The 21,620-nt window shown below is 46.7% G+C and overlaps 1 protein-coding gene across 1 annotated transcript in view; it reads right to left on the bottom strand.

Annotated features, from left to right (window-relative positions):
* Nucleotides 1-21,620, bottom strand: part of DPP3 (dipeptidyl peptidase 3) — a 118,443-nt gene that overhangs the window by 78,924 nt on the left and 17,899 nt on the right. Inside the window, exons 3-4 of the mRNA XM_082269641.1 lie at nucleotides 3,478-3,567; nucleotides 3,241-3,378 (exon numbers count right to left, since the gene is read on the bottom strand). Of these exons, the coding sequence (XP_082125767.1) occupies nucleotides 3,241-3,378; nucleotides 3,478-3,567 (228 nt within the window). The remainder of the gene's footprint in view (nucleotides 1-3,240; nucleotides 3,379-3,477; nucleotides 3,568-21,620) is intronic.

The raw sequence follows: 21,620 nt of genomic DNA, 5'->3' as shown, positions 1-21,620 counted from the left end.
TACGGACTGGGTACCTATACTGATACGGACTGGGTAATGTGTTAGGTACGAAAGGATGCCACATTGTTTGATGGAAATGAAAATTATTCTATAGAGGGCGGATTTCAAAAACACCCAGAAAATCAAAGTGAAAAAATGATGCAACAGGCTAGTCCATTTTGCTGAAATTTCATTGCAGCAACTCAAAATGGTACTCAGTTTGTATGGCCCCCAGGTGCCAGTATGTATGCCTGACAACGTCGGGGCATGCTCCTTTTGAGACGACGGATGGTGTCCTGGGGTATTTCCTCCCAGATCTGGACCAAGGCATCAATGAGCTCCTGAACAGACTGAGGTGCAACCTGGCGGTGTCGGATGAACCGAAAAATAATGTCCCAGAGGTGTTCTATTAGATTTAGGTCAGGCAAGCATGGGGACCATTCAATGGTAACAATTCCTTCATCCTCTAGGAACTGGCTGCATACGCTGGCCACAGATCTACAGCAACTGCACTTCCAAGTGCACAGTGGATTTATCTTTAGTAATTAAACCCTAATGGTTACAAGGATTTTATCCTGATAACTAATGGCAGTCAGGGTGCCATTGTCTAGCCTGCTTCCCCAGACCATCACTAACCCACCAACAAACCGGTCATGCTGAATGATGTTACAGGCAGGATAACATTCTCCACGGCTTCTCCAGACCCTTTCACGTCTGTCACATGTGCTCAGGGTGAACCTACTCTAATCTGTGAAAAGCACAGGGCACCAGTGGCAGACCTGCCAATTCTGGAATTCATTGGAAAATTCCAATCTAGGTCCACGGTGCCAGGCAGTGAGGACAGGGCCTACAAGAGGACGTCGGGCACTCAGGCTACCCTCAAAAAGTCTATTTCTGATTGTTTGTTAAGGAAAATTCACACCAGTGGCCTGCTGGAGGTCATTTTGTAGGCCTCTGGCAGTGCTCATCCTGTTTCTCCTTGCATAAAGGAGCAGATACTGATCCTGCTCATGGGTTAAGGACCTTCTTTGGCCCTGTCCAGCTCTCCTAGAGTAACTGCCTGTCTCCTGGAATCTCCTTCATGCTCTTGAGACTGTGCTGGGAGACTCATCAAACCTTCTGGCAATGGCATGTATTAATCTGATAACCTGGAAGAGTAGGACTGCCTGTGCAACCTCTATTGGGTCCAGGTATCGCATCATGCAACCAGTAGTGACCCTAGCCAAATGCTAAACTAGTGAAGAATAGTCAGAAAAGAGGAGTAGGGAAAACAAAGGTCAGTGGCCTCCACCTGTAAAACTATTCCTGTTTTGGAGGTCATCTCATTGTTGTCCCATCTACTGCACCTGTTGTTAATTTCATTAACACCAAAGCAGCAGAAACTGATAAATAACCACCCTGCTACTTAACTGACCAGATCAATATCCCAGAAGTTTAATTGACTTGATGCTTAAGGCTCGATTCACACCTATACATGTTGCTTTTGAGCATTTCTGCAGTGCTATTTGTTGTGCTTTCCACATTTTTTTACCGTGATTTTGCTGCGATTTTATGTTTTTTTTTTTTTTTTTTTTGTTTTTTTTTTTAAATCGGTTAGGCAGATTTAAAAACACAAACCGCAAATCATGGCAAAAATTGCGGTAAAAACGTAAAACTTGCATTTTGGATGCAGGTCCATTGAAGTCTATAACATGCAAAACACTGCATTTTGCAGGGAAAAAAAAGTCTCTGACCCTTTCCAAAAATGCAGAGGCACAAAAATGCATTGATGTGAACATGTTCCATAGGAACCCATATTATAAAAATGAAATGCATTACTGCAAAAAGCATGAAAAAGCATTTGTGTGAATGGAGCCTTAGTGTTCCTTTAATTTTTTTTTTTTAGCAGTGTATATACAAACACTATTTTTACCAAAAGTAATGGCACGCCTGCCTTTACACGCAATTTAATTTTAATGGCATCCCAGTCTTAGTCTGTAAGGTTCAATATTGAATTGGCCCACCCTTTGCAGCTATAACAGCTTCAACTCTTCTGGGAAGGCTGTCCACAAGGTTTAGGAGTGTGTCTATGGGAATGTTTCAACATTCCATGTCTTTTTGGACTTTGCTTTGTGGACTGGTAGAAATCATTTGGTGTAGGGGGGGGGGGGTTATGGTGTGTGGGTGTTTTTCAGGGGTTGGAGTTGGCCCCTTAGTTCCAGTGAAGGGAACTTAAGGCATCAGCATACCAAGACATTTTAGACAATTTCATGCTACCAACATTATGGGAACAGTTTGGGGTTGGCCCCTTCCTGTTCCAATATGACTGCGCACCAGTGCACAAACAAGGTCCATAAAGACATAGATGAGCGAGTTTGGGGTGGAGGAACTTGACTGGCCTGCACAGAGTGACCTCAACCTGATAGAACACCTTTGGGATGAATTAGAGCAGAGACTACGAGCCAGGCCTTCTCGACCACATCAGTGCCTGACCTCACAAATGGGCTTCTGGAAGAATGTCTATGGGAATGTTTGACCACACTCCTAAACTTTGTTGACAGCCTTCATAGAAGAGTTTAAGCCATTATAGCTGCAAAGGGTGGGCCAAACCAATGCCGAACCCTATGGATTAAGATTGGGATGAGATTAAAGTTCATGTGCATGCAAAGGCAGGGGTTCCAATACTTTTGGTAATATAGTGTATATCAAAGCTTTTTCAAATCTTGCAAATGGAATTTCATATTTCCTAAAATATAATCTACCAATAGTTGCAGTTAGGTCATGCCATCTATGCTTAGTCTAAACCTGGAAATGTAACTCTCCTATATTTACGAAACCGGTCTGGACCTTTTTTTTTAACTCGGGCTAAAAATAAAAATTTTATCAGTCACTGATTTTAAAATTATATGGATATTAAACTGTAGTGAACTATGGCATTTTAAATTGTTAATGAACACACACAAATGTTCCTACAAACATTTAAGTAGTTCCCTGGGTTGCACATGGAGTCAATAATTCAATGGGGGCTTTGAGCCACACCTTGCTATTGGCTGCAAAATGTAACTGGAAACCTCAATCGACCCATGTTGAAGGCCCAGAACACCATCTCTCCCACACATTTGGCAAAGTGACAGAGCAAGGCTACCTCTCCAAGCGTTAAAACACAAGTATGTTTTCACAAGTCCACTTCCAAAGTATTTGATCCCAAAAAATGTATTTTTAACAAGAAATGAGAGAAGAAAATGCACACACTATATTGCGGTGCCTTCACCTGGTACTGACCTGGTCTCCCAGTCCTAGCTGCCTCTCACGTGGTTCTAGCGAGTACATATGTTCCTCGACAATTTTCCAAAGGCTTTCCGTTCCCTCCGGATCCTTAGCAAAAGCATCACTTGCCCGTAGTAACTTCTCTAATTTCTCCTGAGGGCAAACAATAGTCAAAATATAAATTTAAGAAAATATATATTTTTCATGGTCTTTGGAGAACTTGTGATTGTCATCACTGGAACAAGAACTTACTTTGGAGACATTGGGGACAAACTTCGTATCCCCAAAGGACTTGTAGTTTCCCATGTTTGCAAAGAAACCAGCAGCATATACCAAGAGAGCCTGTGGAATGAATGGTAAAATCTAAGTGAATACATGATATACACTAGGTACAGTGTGTATTATATATTAGATCTATATCTAGATATAGATCTATATCTATATATAATCAGCATAAAGAACTCCAAGCCCAATGCTAGAGAATTCAGGTGTGTCCACGTAGAAATAATGTCATTTCCATGACCTTCTTTCAGCATTCTGTGAACAAAATTCATAGCGCCTAGAGGTCACTTTGCTGATGAGGTCATTACATTTTCTTACCGGTTTGAAATCTTCCAGAAGGTTTTAAATTTTATGATCTGCTGTAAACATCATACAGATCTTTGCTTACCTTCAGAGTGCTGTTGATATTGGAAAGTCAGAAGCTATACCAGGACATTGTCACTTTCATAAACTTTCAATAACTCCCATGCTCATTGCTTTCTATTCCTATTATCTCAACTGATACCTTACTCAGACAAAAGGACTTGCATTCTATGTCTCAGTGAGCATGTTTTAACTGAAAATCCACTTTTTTCAAATGGTCTGTTATCACTAATACATTGCAGCAACTTTCAAAAAAATGCTTAATTTGAGCATAGTAAACAAATGGTAAGAAATATCAGCGCTCAACCCTATCAGATAGCAGCTGAACACTAAAACAGGCCCAGAAACAAAACCTGGGTAGCAAAAATATAAACGGTAAAACAGTGCAGCGCTCTAAAAATAATAAAAGTAATGAACAACAATGGAATAAAATCACAGATAAAATCGAAGATAAAACACAAAAGCAAAGTCCATCTATAAGTGCCAGATCAAAGGTCGGGTAAGAAGGATCAAAAAAGGTAATAGGAGTAATAGTCCTTATAAGGTGCAAAGATTCCTAATGGATTCACGAGGAGCCAGGTGCAGATAGCAGAAGACACACACACTCCCTCCACCTTCCAGAGTGGCCTCTCACCTTATTAAGGTATTACACGGGCATTGTAAACATAGACACATCACCAACTCCGACCTCTTGATAATCCTTCCAGTTATCAATGAAGGAAACCAATCTGTAGTAAGCATAAACCTACACAGCTTCGTACTGCACACTCCTGGATGTCTCTCCGATGGCAGGGTATTGAAAGTAAAAAAAAACGCCAGGATAGTGTAATACTAACTTTTAATATGGTTAAAACATCACAAAGTGGCCTCTTACTTGGTAAAGATGGACATCAGGCATAAAACAATAGAAGGACCGGGACAGCGGGACTCGCTCGGTGTCACTCGGTCTCCTCCGTGCCAGCGGGTGACGTCAGACGCTCGACTCCTCCTCCCTCCGCACGCGTATCGCCTCCGTGGTTGGAGGCTTCGTCAGCGATGAAGAGGATTGGTCCAACGTCACCATATAAATAATCCTCCCCTTAATCTGATTGGCCAGTCCTTCTAAAACGTTCCTATGGATAGCCTAATGCCGGAACTAGAGGGAAATCCCGGCTCAGACTTCAGACAATCCCGAGTATGGCTATAAACAAGATGAGAGGAAACTTAACCCCTTCTCCACCTTCGGGCAGCTTAATACACTCCCCAAAGCCAATTATTAACAGGATCAGGATGGATAGCACCCAATTAATGTGCTTAATTAAAGGTTTAAAATATAATACAACAGCGTATGACGCCGTATACCCGTTGGCACGGAAGTTGCATAAAAAATATATACATCGTAAAGATACATGTTAAAAACGATAAAAACTTTAAACATGATAATACAACTACTTAGGACACTGCACATATAGCTATATAAAAATAGAAATAGAAATGAACATAAAGGAATAATTTATCGATCAGAAATAAAACAATTCAAATCTAAATCCGTGTTCAGACCCCGGGGTACGGCAACCTTCATTTCATAAATCCAAAAGGATTCCCTTTTACTTAATTGGCGAATGAAGTTGCCGCCCCTCCAGTGCTTTTTAACTTTTTCAATGCCCCAGAATTTCATATCCTTGGGGTCTTTGTTGTGGAAGTTTTTGAAATGCTGGTACAGAAAATGGGGAGATTTTCCTTTTCTAATGCACCTAACATGTTCAGCCAGTCTTACTTGGAGGGCTCTTGAGGTCCTACTAACGTACTGTAGTCCACAACTACATTCGATCACATACACAACCCCAGTAGTCGCACAGGTAATAAGGTCATTGATCTTATACTCTCTACCTGTCGCCTGAGCCACAAAATCCTTCCTGCGTTTCACATTCTTTTTCGCAGAACGGCACACAATGCATTTGCCACATGCATAAAAACCTTTCAGGAAAGCAAACAATTTATTATGTGCCTCCACTGGAGGATCTACTACTCCTGGGGCTAAAATATTCCTCAAAGTGGGTGCCCGTTTATAAACAAAACGTGGTCTGGCTGGGAGATGGTCGCGTAGTACTCGGTCTTGCATCAAAATGGGCCAATGTTTGTCAAAAATACTTTCAATTTTTTTATATTGAATATTGTAATCTAAAACAATCCTTACATCACCCTTTGGTGCTTCTCGTTTGGGGCCACTAGTTAACAGCGTATTACGGTCAATCTCTTTGACACTTGAGAGGTCCTTAGATAGTCTCTCTTTGTTGTATTTATATGGTGACGTTGGACCAATCCTCTTCATCGCTGACGAAGCCTCCACCCACGGAGGCGATACGCGTGCGGAGGGAGGAGGAGTCGAGCATCTGACGTCACCCGCTGGCACGGAGGAGACCGAGAGACACCGAGCGAGTCCCGCTGTCCCGGTCCTTCTATTGTTTTATGCCTGATGTCCATCTTTACCAAGTAAGAGGCCACTTTGTGATGTTTTAACCATATTAAAAGTCAGTATTACACTATCCTGGCGTTTCTTTCCTTTCAATACCCTGCCATCGGAGAGACATCCAGGAGTGTGTAGTACGAAGCTGTGTAGGTTTATGCTTACTACAGATTGGTTTCCTTCATTGATAACTGGAAGGATTATCAAGAGGTCGGAGTTGGTGATGTGTCTATGTTTACAATGCCCGTGTAATACCTTAATAAGGTGAGAGGCCACTCTGGAAGGTGGAGGGAGTGTGTGTGTCTTCTGCTATCTGCACCTGGCTCCTCGTGAATTCATTAGGAATCTTTGCACCTTATAAGGACTATTACTCCTATTACCTTTTTTGATCCTTCTTACCCGACCTTTGATCTGGCACTTCTAGATGGACTTTGCTTTTGTGTTTTATCTTCGATTTTATCTGTGATTTTATTCCATTGTTGTTCATTACTTTTATTATTTTTAGAGCGCTGCACTGTTTTACCGTTTATAATTTGAGCATAGTTACATAGTTAGTGAGCTTGAAAAAAAAAAAACATCAGTCCATCCAGTTCAACCTATGATGTGTGTGTTTGCTTTTACCGTACATTGTATACCCCTGTATGTTGTGGTCTCTAATGTGCCCATCTAATAGTTTTTTGAAACTATCAATGCTCCCTGCTGATATGACTGCTTGTGGAAGAGAATTCCACATCCTTACCGCTCTTACAGTGAAGAACCCCTTCCGCACTTTAAGGTTAAACCGCCTTTCCTCTTGTTTTAGTGAGTGGCCACGTGTCTTATTGTATCTCCTTTCTCTGAATAGTTTGTTCCTTATGCTAGGGTCGCCAGTACAGTATTTGTACATTGATAGCATACTGACAAAGGAAAGTTTACCTTTCTACAAAAAAATAAATAAATGCACATCTTTTACCGGTAAAAAAAAAATGTGCATTTATTATTTTTCGTTGCAGGAGCCTGTAAAGCATTGCACCAACGATCAGCAGGTCTCCTGCACACTGTCACAGTGTATCTACTTGCTCGTACAGCCTGTACATGGAAGCCGATGCTCGCTGACAGGAAGACTACTTTTTTAATGGGCCCATCACTGGTCTGGGCAATCCTAGCTTGTGAACTATAGCGTGGTATTATCTCCAGTACACAGAAAGTACTGGCTGATCAGCTCAGTTTAAGGTAACATTATGTCACTATATCACCTTGTGGAAGGAACCCTGGATGGCCCCAAAACGTTGGCTTATTCAACTGATGTGACATTGCGCTAATAAAAATGAATATTCTAGCAACTAAGTGCTGGTGACACGTCATATTTTACGGATGACAGATGTAGGCACCAACAGTTGCTCACATGATCATTTGGACATTGTTCAAAGATATGAGCCACTTACAGACTAATTTCTACCATGAGACCCAACGTAATGGTCAGTAGCAGTTGTTTTTAACTCAACTGTCATAAGGATTTTGAATTCTCTTCAGCCAATCTTGAGGTTCACTCACCCCTACAGCACAACATAACCAAGTGTCTGAGCTCACTTTTATACGCTAGCGTGCGTGTAACCTTAAAGCTAAAAACACTGCTGACCTTTTCATGACTTTCTGCATAATCACTATCCATTCACAGGCTGGAACAGGTCTTTAGCCAAGCTGTAGGATAATACAGCTTGGTCAAGGACCTGTTTCAGCCTGTGAATGGCTAGTGATTATGCAGAAACTCACTAAAAAGGTCAGTAGTGCTTTAAGGCTCTATGCACAGTAGCGTTTTTTTAACCACTTAAGCCCCGGAAGATTTTACCCCCATTCGACCAGGGGGTATTTTGCGATTCGGCACTGCGTGACTTTAACGGACAATTGCGCGGTCGTGCGACGCTGTACCTAAACGAATTTGGCGTCCTTTTTTTCCCACAAACAGAGCTTTCTTTTGGTGGTATTTGATCACCTGTGCGATTTTTTGATCACGCGCTATAAACAAAAAAAGAGCGTCAATTTTGCAAAAATAGCAATATTTTTCACATTTTTTTATATGAAATTCCCCCCAAAAAAAATTTAAAAATCAAAATTTTTTTACTTTTTCGGCCAATTTGTTTTATGCTACCTATGTTTGGTAAAAAAAAAAAAAAAAAAAAAAAAAAAAAAAAAAAAAAAAAAAAAAAAAAAAATCGCAAAAAGCGTATTTTGATTGGTTTGCGCAAAAGTTATCGCGTTTACTAACAAAGGGAAAGATTTCTGTCATTTTTGTTGTTTTTTTTTTTTAACGTGTAATGGCGGCGATCTGCGATTTTTTTTGCGGTACTGCGACTTTGGGGCGGACAGATCGGACCCTTGACTGACATTTTTGACACTTTTGGGGTTACCAGTGACATTTCTACAGTAATCAGTGCTATATATATGCACTGTTACTGTAAAAATACACTGGTAGTGAAGGGGTTAACTTTATTTGGGAGGGAGGGGCTGTGTGTATCCCTAGGGGCGTGCTTTCTACTGTGATTGGCTGGGGCTTGAGCTGTATGGACACTGATCAACGGATCTACATACTAGATCCGAGTGATCAGTATCCTAACAGCAAGGAGAATGACAGGTGGCTTGTTTACACAAGCTGCCTGACATTCTCCCTCTCCCCCGCCGATCGCCGAGTGACCGGCGGACATCGGGTCCGCCGGTCACACGCGCGGGGGGGTCCGTGACCACGCGGAGGCGCGCGCTCGCTCCCTAGACCCTCACAAGCTAGTGACGTAGCCCTACGTCACTTTGCCTGTGAGGGGCTGACTGCCGACGTAGATCGGCGTTAGGCAGTCGGCAAGTGGTTAAGCTTAAAAAAAAAAAAAAAAACTGGATTAAAACGCTCATAATATTTTTGTGCCGGCTTGTAGTAGCGTTTTAGTAGCATTTAGTAGTGTTTAGCATTTTTCCTGCCGGGAAAATACTCACAAAAACTCTACAATTATTTTATTTTGCTCCTAAAATGTGGAAGGCTCAAAAGTGCTTCTAGCAAAAAAAAAAAAAAAAAAAGCATGCATGGACACAAAAGATAACACTTAGCATGTAGGAGCCAAAAAAAAATAAAAAAAAATGTTCATAATAGCTTCAAGAAGCTTAATAAAACGCTAGTATGCATGGAGCCTAAAAGTGAATCTAATTAGTTTACAGTGCTCCACATTACTTGCCAAGTCTGAATCCTGATGTGTATGGGGAAAGAAATTGGATTTTTGTCTTACCGTAAAATCCTTCTCTCTGAAATTCATTGACGGACACAGCTCTAAAATCTTCTTGATCATTGGGTTATGCTGCCCCCTACAGGAGTAGGACACTAGGCAAGACGTTTTACCAAACCTATGGGGCAGTCCCTGGGGGTATACTCCCACTTCCTGCTATAAGCATTCAGTTTAGTTGCAAGCAGTGTCAGAAGAAAAATAACCCAACTCAATAGAGGGGTGGGTGCTGTGTCCATCAATGAACATCAGAGAAAAAGGATTTTACGGTATGACAAAATTCCAATTTTCTCTTTCATTCAGTGACAGACACAGCTCCAGAATCTTCTTGACCATTGGGACATCCCAAAGCAGGTGTCAAAACATGAGGGGTGGGAAAAAACACAGCAAAAAAAATCCCAAAAAGCTAAACCTAGCCAACCATGTAACATGGAGCTCAACCAGGAACAACTGGCGCTCACCTGAAAAAAAAAAAAAAAATACACCCTCAAAGAGGACTAATCCTCTCAAACAGCAGCCTGCAAAATGTGGCCAAAAGCAGCATCCGCAGATACCAGCACATCTATTGTATACACCGGACACACAGTAGATGAAACAACTCCGGATGAAGGGACCATTCCCCTTGATCCAACACCTGATGACTCAGGTAATCCGCCTGCCAATTCTCCACACCCGGAATGTGGACTGCGGAAAGAGCTGGAACATTGGTTTCTGCCCAAACCAGAATCTCAGCCACCTCCCTAGCTGCCAGAGCACTCTTGGTCCCCCCTTGATGATTGACGTAAGCCACGGCTGTGGCATTGTCTGACTGAATCCGAACCGGAGAGCGGCATAGCTAACTCGTCCAGTGAAGCAGGCGGAGATTGATCGCCCTCAGTTCCAGAATATTGATAGGCAGGGAAGACCTTTCCGGCGTCCAAGTCCCCTGGGCACAGCGCTTCCCCAGCACTCCACCCCAGCCTGACAGGCTGGCGTCCGTGGTGACTATCGTCCAAAACACCAGTAGGAAGGATTTGCCCTGGCATAGGAGAGGAGACTGGAGCCACCAAGAGAGAGCTGACTTGGTGAGATGGCTCAACCGAATCTTCAGGTCCAATGACTGGAGATCCCTGTTCCATTTTGCCAGAATTTCCTTCTGCAACGGTCTTGAGTGAGACTGAGCATACAGGACTGCTTCAAAGGACAAGACCATCAGACCCAGGGCCCTCATGCAGGCCCGCAAAGAGGACTGATTGGTCTCCATCAGCAACCGGACCGCCCTTTGCATCTTCTGAAGCTTGTACAAGGGGAGGAAGACCCTCGCCAGAGTAGAGTCGAGGATCAGCCCCAGATAAGTGACCAGCACGGATGGTGTCAGAGCAGATTTTTAAAAAATTGATCGTCCACCCAAACTCTTGAAGGGTCTGAATAGTGATAGAGACATTGCCCAGCAGATCAGAGTGGGAAACTGCTCACAACAGGAGATCATCCAGATATCCCACAATTGAGATACCTCGCTGACACAACAAGGCCAGCACGGGGGCTAGGACCTTGGTAAAAACTCTGGGAGCCGAGGCGAGACCAAAGGGTAACACCACAAAATGAAAGTGCTCCTCTGCCACCACAAAGCAGAGGAAATGCTGAGGTCCCTCAAAAATAGGGACGTGGAGATACGCATCTTTGATATCGATGGAGGCCAGAAAATCCCCCTGATTCAAGGATGCCACCACTGACCGAATGGGCTCCATTCTAAACTTCTGCATCCGCACAAAGCGGTTCAAAGCCTTGAGGTCCAGGATTAGGCGCACCTTGCCCTCCTTTCTGGGCACCGTGAACAGGTTTGAATAGAAACCTCGAGAGCGTTCCTGCGGGGGAACTGGCACAATCACCCCTTGAGCCAGGAGATCTTGCACAGCCTCCCGCAGATCCTTCAAATTCTCCGGAGACAGGTGAAGATTCGACTGAAAAAAACCTGTCCCCTGGCCGGGACCAGAATTCGATCTTGTACCCGGAACAAATCAGTTCACAAACCCAATCATCCTGAATAAAGGAAGTCCAGGATCCTTGAAAGAAGTGCAGATGGGTGAGGGCGCCCCTTCATGCTGAAGAAGACTTGTCAGCAGCACCGGACCGACCAGCCTTGGGCTTGCCCCAATGCTTTTTAACCCCTTTCAGAAGCTCTGAACGGCTTACATTCCCCCCGAGGCGAGAAAAAAACGTTTGTGAGCAGAAAAGGAGTGAACCCGCTTACGAGGGGGTGTCTTATCTTGGGAGGATTGAGGAAGAAGAGTACTCTTCCCGCCAGTCAAGCCCTTGATCAACTCATCCAAAAGAGTCGCCAAACGCTCTCCCAGAAAAGGGAGATCTGCCATGATTTTCTTAGAAGCTTGGTCAGCCGACCAGCTCTTCAGCCAAACCACGCATCTCAAGGCAATTCCCACAGCCGAAACCCTGGTCACCAGGGGAGCCACATCCATAGACGCATCACACAGGAACACCAGTGCCTGGATTACCTGGTCCAAAAGTTACAGATGTTCTGGGGGAACAGTTGCAGTGTCCAAATACCCCCGCAAACTCTTAATCCATTCTTTCACCGTCTGCGAGACTAAAACCGACAAACACCAGTTTCAAAATAGAACCCGCCAGCACGTGAAGATGGAGGGAAAGGGATTCCACCCGCCTGTCCACCGGATCCGTAAAGACCGAAGAACCTTCCACAGGCACAAGGGTAGATTTGTTTAATCTGGAGACAGGATGGTCCACTTTAGGAGGCACCGTCCAAAGGTTGGAAAACTTTTCAGCAAAAGGGTACCGGTGTTTAAAGCGTTTTGGCATCACTAACACGTGCTTAACGCGCCGCCATTGGTCATTCACAAAATTGTGAAAAGTGTCCGGACAAGGGAAAAACGGAATTTTTGTAAAATCTTACCTGTAAAATTCCTTTCTCTGAGTCCTCCGACAGTCGCCGACCACTTCATATTCATCACCAATGGGTTATGTCCTTTATTCCGTAGGAGTAGCTAGGCAATAGAATATGTTAGTACAAAGACTTTTAACATATCCCACCCCCAGGGGGTGGTCCCCTCAGTACATAACCCTCCACTTCCTGTATCCAACTCAGTTTCAGTGGAATAGCAGTAGAGAGTACATCAAAACCCCAAAAGAGGGGCGGGGGCGGCGACTGTCGGAGGACTCAGAGAAAGGAATTTTACAGGTAAGATTTTACAAAAATTCCGTTTTCTCTTACGTCCTCCGACAGTCGCCGCCCACTTCATATTCATCACCAATGGGGATGTCCCAAAGCAGTATAAACATGAGGGGTGGGAAGAACTCAGCCGCGCCCAAGGAAACGCCGTCTCCCCATCAGAGAAAGGAACCTTACCAAAGGAAGGAAACCAGTTGGGCATAAGAACAAAACACTCGCTCAACAGGAGCAAGAAAACCCAGGGAAAAAAACAAAAATCCCAAAAAGCCAAAGAACCCGTAACAAGGGCTCTAGGAAACTGCCGCACTAAGAACCTTGCGGCCAAAGGAAGCATCAGCCGATGCCTGAACATCTACTCTGTAGAATATCGTGAAAGAGTGTACGGTCGACCAAGTCGCCGCCTCACACACCTGGGCCACAGAGGCCCCATGACGACAGGCCCAAGACGTACTCAGAGATCTGGTAGAGTGCGCCTTCACAGGTACAGGGGGAACTTTCCCCCTCAAAGCATAGGCCTGATCAATGGTCCGTCTGATCCATTTGGCGATTGTAGAAGCCGAGGCCGCCATGCCCTTCCGAGGACCTCCCGGAAGGACAAACAAGGCATCCGACTTGCGAGAAGACTTAGTCGATTTGAGATAGACTCTAATCGCCCGGACAACATCCAAGGAGTGAAGCAACACCTCCGTCGGATGCTTCGGCTTCGCGCAAAGCGAAGGTTTGACAATGTCCACATTGAGATGAAAGTCCGAAACCCTTTTTGGAAGAAAAGAAGGGTTAGGTCGCAAGACCACCTTGTCCAAATGCACAACCAGACACGGAGACTTGCAGGACAAGGTTGCCAGCCCCGACACTCGACGAGTCGAGGTGATAGCCACCAAAAAGGCGACCTTCTTGGATAACAAAGACAGCGAGATCTCCCTGAACCTTTAAAAAGGAGCACGCTGCAATACTGATAGAACTAGATTCAAGTCCCAAGGGGGAAGAGGGTCCCTCCTAGGAGGGATCAGATGACGTACCCCCCGCACAAAAGTGCTAACCAAAGAATCAGATGCCACAGGCCGTTGAAAAAGAACGGCCAAAGCAGACACCTGACCCTTGATCGTGGCCAGCGCCAGACGCTGGTCAACACCCGTCTGAAGGAAGGGCAACACCCTAGACACCGAATAAGTGTCAGGAGAGAAACCCCTGGATTCGCACCAGGCAAAATACGCCTTCCAAGTACGGTATTAAACCTTCCCCGAGGAACACTTCCTCGCATTTATTAAGGTGTGAATGAACTCAGGGGAAAGACCCCTGTTCTTCAGGACCTCGGTTTTAACAGCCAGGCCGTCAAGGCCAGCGACTGTAAAGCAGGATGGAAGATCGGTCCTTGCGACAGAAGATCGTCTCGAAGAGGCAGACGCCACAGGGCGTCGATTGCCAGATTTACGAGGTCTGCGTCCCAGGACCGGCGAGGCCAGTCCGGTGCCACAAGAATCACCGTGGCCGGTTCCGCGAAGGAACCTGGACAGCAATTGAATCGGCGGGAACGCATACATCAGTTGGTACTGATGCCACGGGGCAACCAACGCGTCCGACGCGTCTGCCCGAGGATCGCACGTCCTTGCCACGAACCGTGGTACTTTGTAGTTCAGACGAGACGCGAACAGGTCTACCTCCGGAAGACCCCACCTCGCGCACAACATCTGGAAGACAGCCGGGTGAAGGGACCATTCTCCCTGGTCCAGGGTTCGACGGCTCAGATAATCCGCCTGCCAAATTTTCACCCCCGGAATGTGACCTGCCGATATTGCCGGGACATGCGTCTCGGCCCAAGACAGAATCGCGGCCACTTCTCGAGCCGCCCGGGCACTCCTGGTGCCCCCTTGGTGATTGATGTAAGCCACCGCCGTGGCATTGTCCGTCTGCACCCGAACTGGGTAGCCGTGAAGATTGTCCGTCCAACGACGAAGACAGAGGAGTATCGCTCGCAGTTCCAGAACGTTGATCGGAAGGGAGGATTCCTCCGTCGACCAAACACCCTGGGTGGACAGAACGCCCAGAACACCACCCCAGCCCGACAGGCTGGCGTCCGTGGTGATCACCGTCCACGAAAGGGGACGAAAAGACTTGCCCCCCAATACTGAGGGGGATTGAAGCCACCACAGAAGATCCCTTCTGGTCTGAGAACTCAATGACATCTGGAGATCCAGAGACTGCGGACGCCCGTCCCACTTGGACAATATCTCCGCTTGGAGATCCCGTGTGTGAAACTGGGCGAAGGGAAATCGCCTCGAAAGCCGAGACCATCAATCCCAGACACCGCATGCACGTCCGAATGGACGAAGATGGAACGTCCCTGAGGGACCTGACTGCCTCCTGAAGAGCTGCGAGTTTTTCTTCCGGCAGGAAGACCTATGCCTGGACAGAGTCCAGAATCATACCCAGGTAAGAAATCCGAACCGATGGGCACAATGTCGACTTTGGAAAATTGATCGTCCAACCAAACTCCTGCAGAGTCTGCAACGTGACGGACAGATCCTTCTCCAGACTCTGGCTGGTCGCAGACCGAACCAGAATATCGTCCAGATACCCCAGAACCGAAATGCCCTGGGCCCTCAACAAAGCCAGAACCGGTGCCAGCACTTTGGTGAACACCCTTGGAGCCGAGGCGAGACCAAAAGGCAACGCCACAAATTGGTAATGATCTTCCGCTATGGCGAATCGAAGGTACCTCTGGTGACCCTCGAAAATCGGGATGTGAAGATACGCATCTTGCAAGTTGATGGAAGCCATGAACTCCCCCGGAACCAGGGCAGCCACCACCGACCGCAGGGATTCCATGCGGAACTTGCGCACCCGCACAAGGCGGTTCAGCGCCTTCAAGTCCAGAATCGGACGCACCTTGCCCTCCTTCCTGGGCACGGTGAGCAGATTGGAATAGAACCCCCGAAATCTGTCCCGATGAGGCACCGGGACCACCACTCCCTGAGCCCTCAGGTCCTGCACCGCTAGATGCAGGTCCCGCAAACGCTCCGGGGATAACAGAAGACTTGAGGGAAAAAATCTGCTCTCCGGCCGAGAGAGAAACTCGATCTAGTAGCCAGATCGAACGATTTCCTGTGAAGTGGGTGAGGGCGCCCCTTCAGGCCGCACTGTTGTGGGCCGCAGAACCGGATTGGCCGGACTTTTGCTTACCTGCCCACGGCTCCTTGCGGGAGCCTTGACCCTTGGACGGCTTGTCCCAAAATGTGGCCGAAAGGCACGAAAAGACCCCTGAGGGGGCCGAAAGAAAGCATTCTTTTTTCCAGGAGCTGTCTTAGTCTAGTGGGATTGAAGTAAGAGCGTGCTCTTACCCCCCGTGACCCCTTTAATTAGGGCATCCAGGGATTCGCCAAAAAGGCGAGAACCATCAAAAGGCAGATTGGCCAAGGTCTTACGGGAAGATTGATCCACAGACCAACACTTCAACCAAACCAGGCGGCGAGATAACACCGCCACACTGTGTACTCGTGCAGCCAACGGAACCATATCCAGGTCCGCATCACACAAATACATGACACCCTGGTGGATTTGATCCACCATATCCAAAGTCGCCTGGGGGGCAGAATCAGCCACCAGGACACGCCTAAGCACCTGCGTCCAGTTCGCGACCGCCTGGGCCGCCATAAGTGAAGCAATAAAGCTTTCAACATAGAACCCATAATAGAATAGGTACGACGGGCAAAGGACTCCATCCTCTTGTCCGTGGCATCCCGGAACACCGGGGTGTCTGCAGCAGGAATCGCAGTGGACTTGTTCAAAACTGCTAACGCCTGGTCCACCGGAGGTGGGACACACCAACGCCCACCAGTAGCGGGCGTAAAAGGATAGCGCAGCTTAAACCTACTTGGTACAGCAAAAGGTTTGCGTATATTACGCCATCGTTCTTTCACAGTGCGCTGAAAATCATCAGTGCATGGAAACATCTGCGATGATATGCGCCTTTTCTGCGTCCCATAAGCCGCCAAGGCAGCTGGAGGACCTGTTTCCTCCTCCAAACGCAGAGTTTGCTTGAGAGAAGTAACCAATTCATCCATGAGCGCAAGCTCTTCAGACGAGCCAGGGGGAGAATTATCAACCCCCTCTACCTCAGCCTCCATTTCTGACCCTATAAGGTCCCGGGAGGAACGAGACCCCGATAAGGAGATCTCTGCCCCAGCAGCCCCAGTACCATCACCCTCTGAAACAGAGGAAATTGAAAACTCTGGGCCTTTTAGAGGATTGAGCAACCACCAGCATTTGCACCTGAGTCGCAAGGCTAGCCACAATCGCAGCCAAATCCCCCCCCGGGGGGGGGGGAAACCGCAGTCCCCTGGCTTCCCACTAAATTGGCAGGAAACTAGTATTCCTGAGAATCCATGCCCTTGTAGCAGCAAAAATAAATGGGTGACCGCCCCTTTAAGAGAGCGCTGCGATCGTAGCCCACTCACACTAAGCATCCCACACAAGGGACCCCCACAGGGACAAGTATACCAAGGCAGGATACAGGGAATAAAAAGAAATGAACCTGGAGAGATCGGTGCTGCTGCTGCTGCCTGCGGTGCTCCTGAAGGAAAGGAAATGCTGGCATACAGGGTGCTCTATGAAAGCCTATGGAGGCTACAAGAAAATGGCCGCCATGCATGTAAAACATGCGGCCGGAGCGATCGCAGCCAAAATGGCGTCGTTTGGCGCCGAAACCGCCGCTCCCACACCCCATGAGGGAGAAGTAAAACACACCATCTGCCCAAAAAAGGAACATGGTAAACCGCCGCAGCGGCGCTGTAATGTGCCCCAAGCATGAGAAACTCAAGCCCCACAGCACACAGCCGTTCACACAGACAGAAAACTGACACAGAGTGCAGCCAGCCCCCCCTCCTGCAGCCCGCAGCTTGCAATGTGAGAGATAGGGAAAACGTAATAGTGTGAACACAGGGCAAGGTACACAGTCCCAGACTGACACCCCCCAGACAGACAGGTCCCCACATAAATGCACTTACCTCTCACATGGCGTGGGGGACCCGCACAGGCGAACAAACCGCTGCACATGAGGCAGGGAGAGTCGCATCCAGGACGCATCAGAAGGTGGGTTGAGAAACCGCACAGCGTCCAGTGAGGTAGCCACCTCACCTAGCATCCCTGCACGGAACAGGGATGGGTCGTTCAGATAACTCAGGAGCGATACCTGACTGAACGCTCGATGGCGGGCTGAGAAGCCACTGACCCACAGCCTGCTACCAGGGGGGTCAGCCCGAGACGCAGCCCGCATGATCCTCTTCATCAGAAGAACTAACTAATGCTGGTAAAATAACAGCTAACAAGAAAGAGAGAAAAAACTCAAATAAAATCCAAAGAAAGGAAAGAGAGCTGAGACAAGGTGCCCCAGCACAGAAACTTCCAGCTACTCCTGACAGCTAGACAAATGAAACTGAGTTGGATACAGGAAGTGGAGGGTTATGTACTGAGGGGACCACCCCCTGGGGGTGGGATATGTTAAAAGTCTTTGTACTAACATATTCTATTGCCTAGCTACTCCTACGGAATAAAGGACATAACCCATTGGTGATGAATATGAAGTGGGCGGCGACTGTCGGAGGACGTAAGAGAAACCTTGCCAGATTTCTGAGAATTTTGGGAGCCAAAAGCTACCCCTGTTCCTGCCTGTGCGGGCTCATCAGCAAATTTTAAATTTTCTCGTACTGAAATAATTAGGGCTTCCACTAAAGCGCGTTCACGCGCTGCAGTCGAAGAGGACAGGTCCTCTTCACCATCTGACTGCGAGGACAGCGACCCCTCAGGTAGGGTAGCATCTGGGGCAACCTCATCAGCCTCTGAATCAGAGGACACCCCCAAAGATGGAAAAGCCAGCGACCGTTTCTGGCTATCAACCTTTTTCATGACTAACATGACATGACTTCATCAACTTTTGTTGCCAGGCTTTCCAGAGCTGTTGAAATCGTGGCCAGGGACTGGCATCCGGACTGTCCGGGAGTCGCACAGTGTGGGTCTGAGGGTGAGTTCACAGTCTGGGCACTTTGCAAATTACAAAAAAAAAAAAAAAACGGAGTACTGTCGCTTTAAGAGCGGAGCTCGCGGTTCCCATCACCGATCGCAACAGTCTACGGAGTCCCCCTTTAAACTATAACAAAAGCAGAGTGTGCAGGGATTTGTCCACAAGGACTCTAGTACTGTACCACCTCAGAGAAAAGACCTCCCGAAAGTTCCCAACAGCATGGAGACAGGAAATGACCTTGGCCAGCAGCAGGAAACGGAGCACAGGAAGTGATCTTGCCTAAATGTAAGGTCAGGCTGCACAGAGCAGCCCAGAAGGCTACACAAACATGGATGCCCATAGAAGTGAATAAGAAGCTCAGGGAAAATGGCTGCCCCATGCAAGTCAATGGGGAAAATTCTACATTACCCACACCTAAGATGGCGGCGCCCACGGCTTGTCATGCGGCCAGGGACCGACACTATGAAGGCCTTAAGGATTGACGACAGGACCCAGCAATCCCAAAAGATACCCTGCCACCCCCCCCCCGGGCGCTAGGCACCCCAGACATATAGCCCCCCCCCTCGCGGGAAAGTGGGGGTCTGCCAGCCAAGGGGTACGCTGCGACTCAGGGCGTTCCAGGTCGTCACATCCCGGCGAGGCATCCGCTCGCAGGCTCGTCCCCATCCGGAAATGGGGCACCGTTGTGGCGAGGCCTAGTGCGGGACTATAACCTGCTCATGCTCATAGGCCATACTGGGGGGGGGGGACTATAAGAATCTAGATTATCCAGTGCAAACCCCCAGCCGGCATTGTTGCTTGTAGATCACCAGGAAATTCTTACCTGAACACTAGCTAGCAAATGAGTGAAAGAGAAATAAAAAGAAAATATTATGAAAAGAATAATAATAAAAAAAAAAAAAAAAAAACTAAGACCGGAGTCCCAGCAGGAAACCTAGGTCCTACTCCTTCTCTAGGCAGAAAAAAAACTGATGTTCTGGGCCGTTTGTGTGAGGGTTATGTCTGGAGGGACAGCCCCGTGGGCGTGTAAATGTAAAACTTTGGACAAATGTACTGCCTAGACTACTCCTGCAGGTGGCAGCATAACCCATATAGCTCATGAAGATGAGGCTGCGTCTGTCATTGGATGATAGAGAAATGCCAATTTTTAAAATTACTCAGAGAAGCATTAAAGACAAAATGGCAGATAGTGCCACAATATAGTTAATACCCAAATCCTCTGCCCCCTAAACTGCATAGCGCGTGATGCCCTGTGGATATTTTTGTATAAAAGCCAGGAACCAAAGTCTATATACAGGGAAACTGTTGTATCTTATCCACGACACTGGGCTTATTAAGATCCAGGCCTTGCCAGTCACGGTGGTCATAGCCCCCCAAAGGTGTTTTCAGGGTCTGGGAACCATATGAATTGACCATGGTCATGGACTTCATGCCAAGGTGAGTGCCTAATGCAGGGTCCAGTGCCCAAAGCAAACATTACAGGCTGGCCTCAAAGACACAATGAGGGTAACCAAGGTATGAGGTAAACAACAAGGGTAACTGATCTGGAAACCGGTAGGTAGCACAAGGCTATGCATAGTCAGATGTCAATAGAAGATTCAGATGAAAAAACTGGTGGAGAGGTGGACCTTTACCTAAGAACACTAGGCATAGGCAGATTATATGGCTTTAGGGGCAGCCCTAGTAAAAAATGTTGCCAGTGTACAATCAACTGGAGGCAGCAGCATATAACCCATGGTTTATGAATACTAGTCCTGTGTCCAGTACTGTATGATTAAAGTGATACTAAATTCTCTTTTTTTTTTGCTTAAAAAAAATAAAATATATATTTATATTTATTTATTCTTACCTGCTCTGTGCAGAGGTTTTTCACAAAGCAGCCCAGATCCTCCTCTTCTCGGGTCCCCCTTTGGCGCCCCAGGCCCCTCCCTCCTGATGAGTGCCCCCATGGCAAGCAGCTTCCTATGGGGGCACCTGAGCCAAGCCGCAGCTCCGTTTGTCCATTCAGACACGGAATCGCAGGTAGGCCCCACCCCCCTTCTCCTCATTGGCTCACTGACTTTGACACCAGTGGAAGCCAATGAGTAGGGAAGAGTCCCGGGCAGACGAATCTCTCCTGCAACATCGATGGATAGAAAAGGGGCTCAGGTATGTATTAGGGGGCTGCTGCACAAAGAAACTATCTTAATGCATAGAATGACTCAAGATAGGAAAAAAAAAAAGTGTCTGCCTTAACAACCACTTAAGGATAACATATTTAGGAAATTTTTATTAATCGAACAACAATTAAATGTACAAACCGGATTCCAAAAAAGTTGGAAAACTATACACATTGTGAATAAAAACAGAATGCAATGATGTTGAAGTTTCAAATATCAATATTTTATTCAGAATACAACATAGATGACATATCAAATGTTTAAAATGAGAAAATGTATCATTTTAAAAAAAGGGATAAATACGTCGATTTTAAATTTCATGGCATCAACATCTCAAAAATTTGGGACAAGGCCATGTTTACCACTGTGTGGCATCCCCTCTTCTTTTTATAACAGTCTGCAAAAGTCTGGGGACTGAGGAGACAAATTGTTCAAGTTTAGGAATAGGAATGTTGTCCCATTCTTGTCTAATACAGGCTTCCAGTTGCTCAACTGTCTTAGGTCTTCTTTGTCACATCTTCCTCTTTATGATGTGCCAAATGTTTTCTATGGGTGAAAGATCTGGACTGCAGGCTGGCCATTTCAGTACTCGGATCCTTCTTCTACGCAGCCATGATGTTGTAATTGATGCAGTATGTGGTCTGGCATTGTCATGTTGGAAAATGCAAGGTCTTCCCTGAAATAGATGACGTCTGGATGGGAG

Source organism: Pelophylax lessonae, assembly GCF_965119305.1.
Source record: "Pelophylax lessonae genome assembly, chromosome: 10".
NCBI lineage: Eukaryota > Metazoa > Chordata > Amphibia > Anura > Ranidae > Pelophylax > Pelophylax lessonae.
The sequence above is the reverse complement of the archived record's forward strand: the minus strand, read 5'-3'. Positions and strand labels throughout refer to the sequence as shown.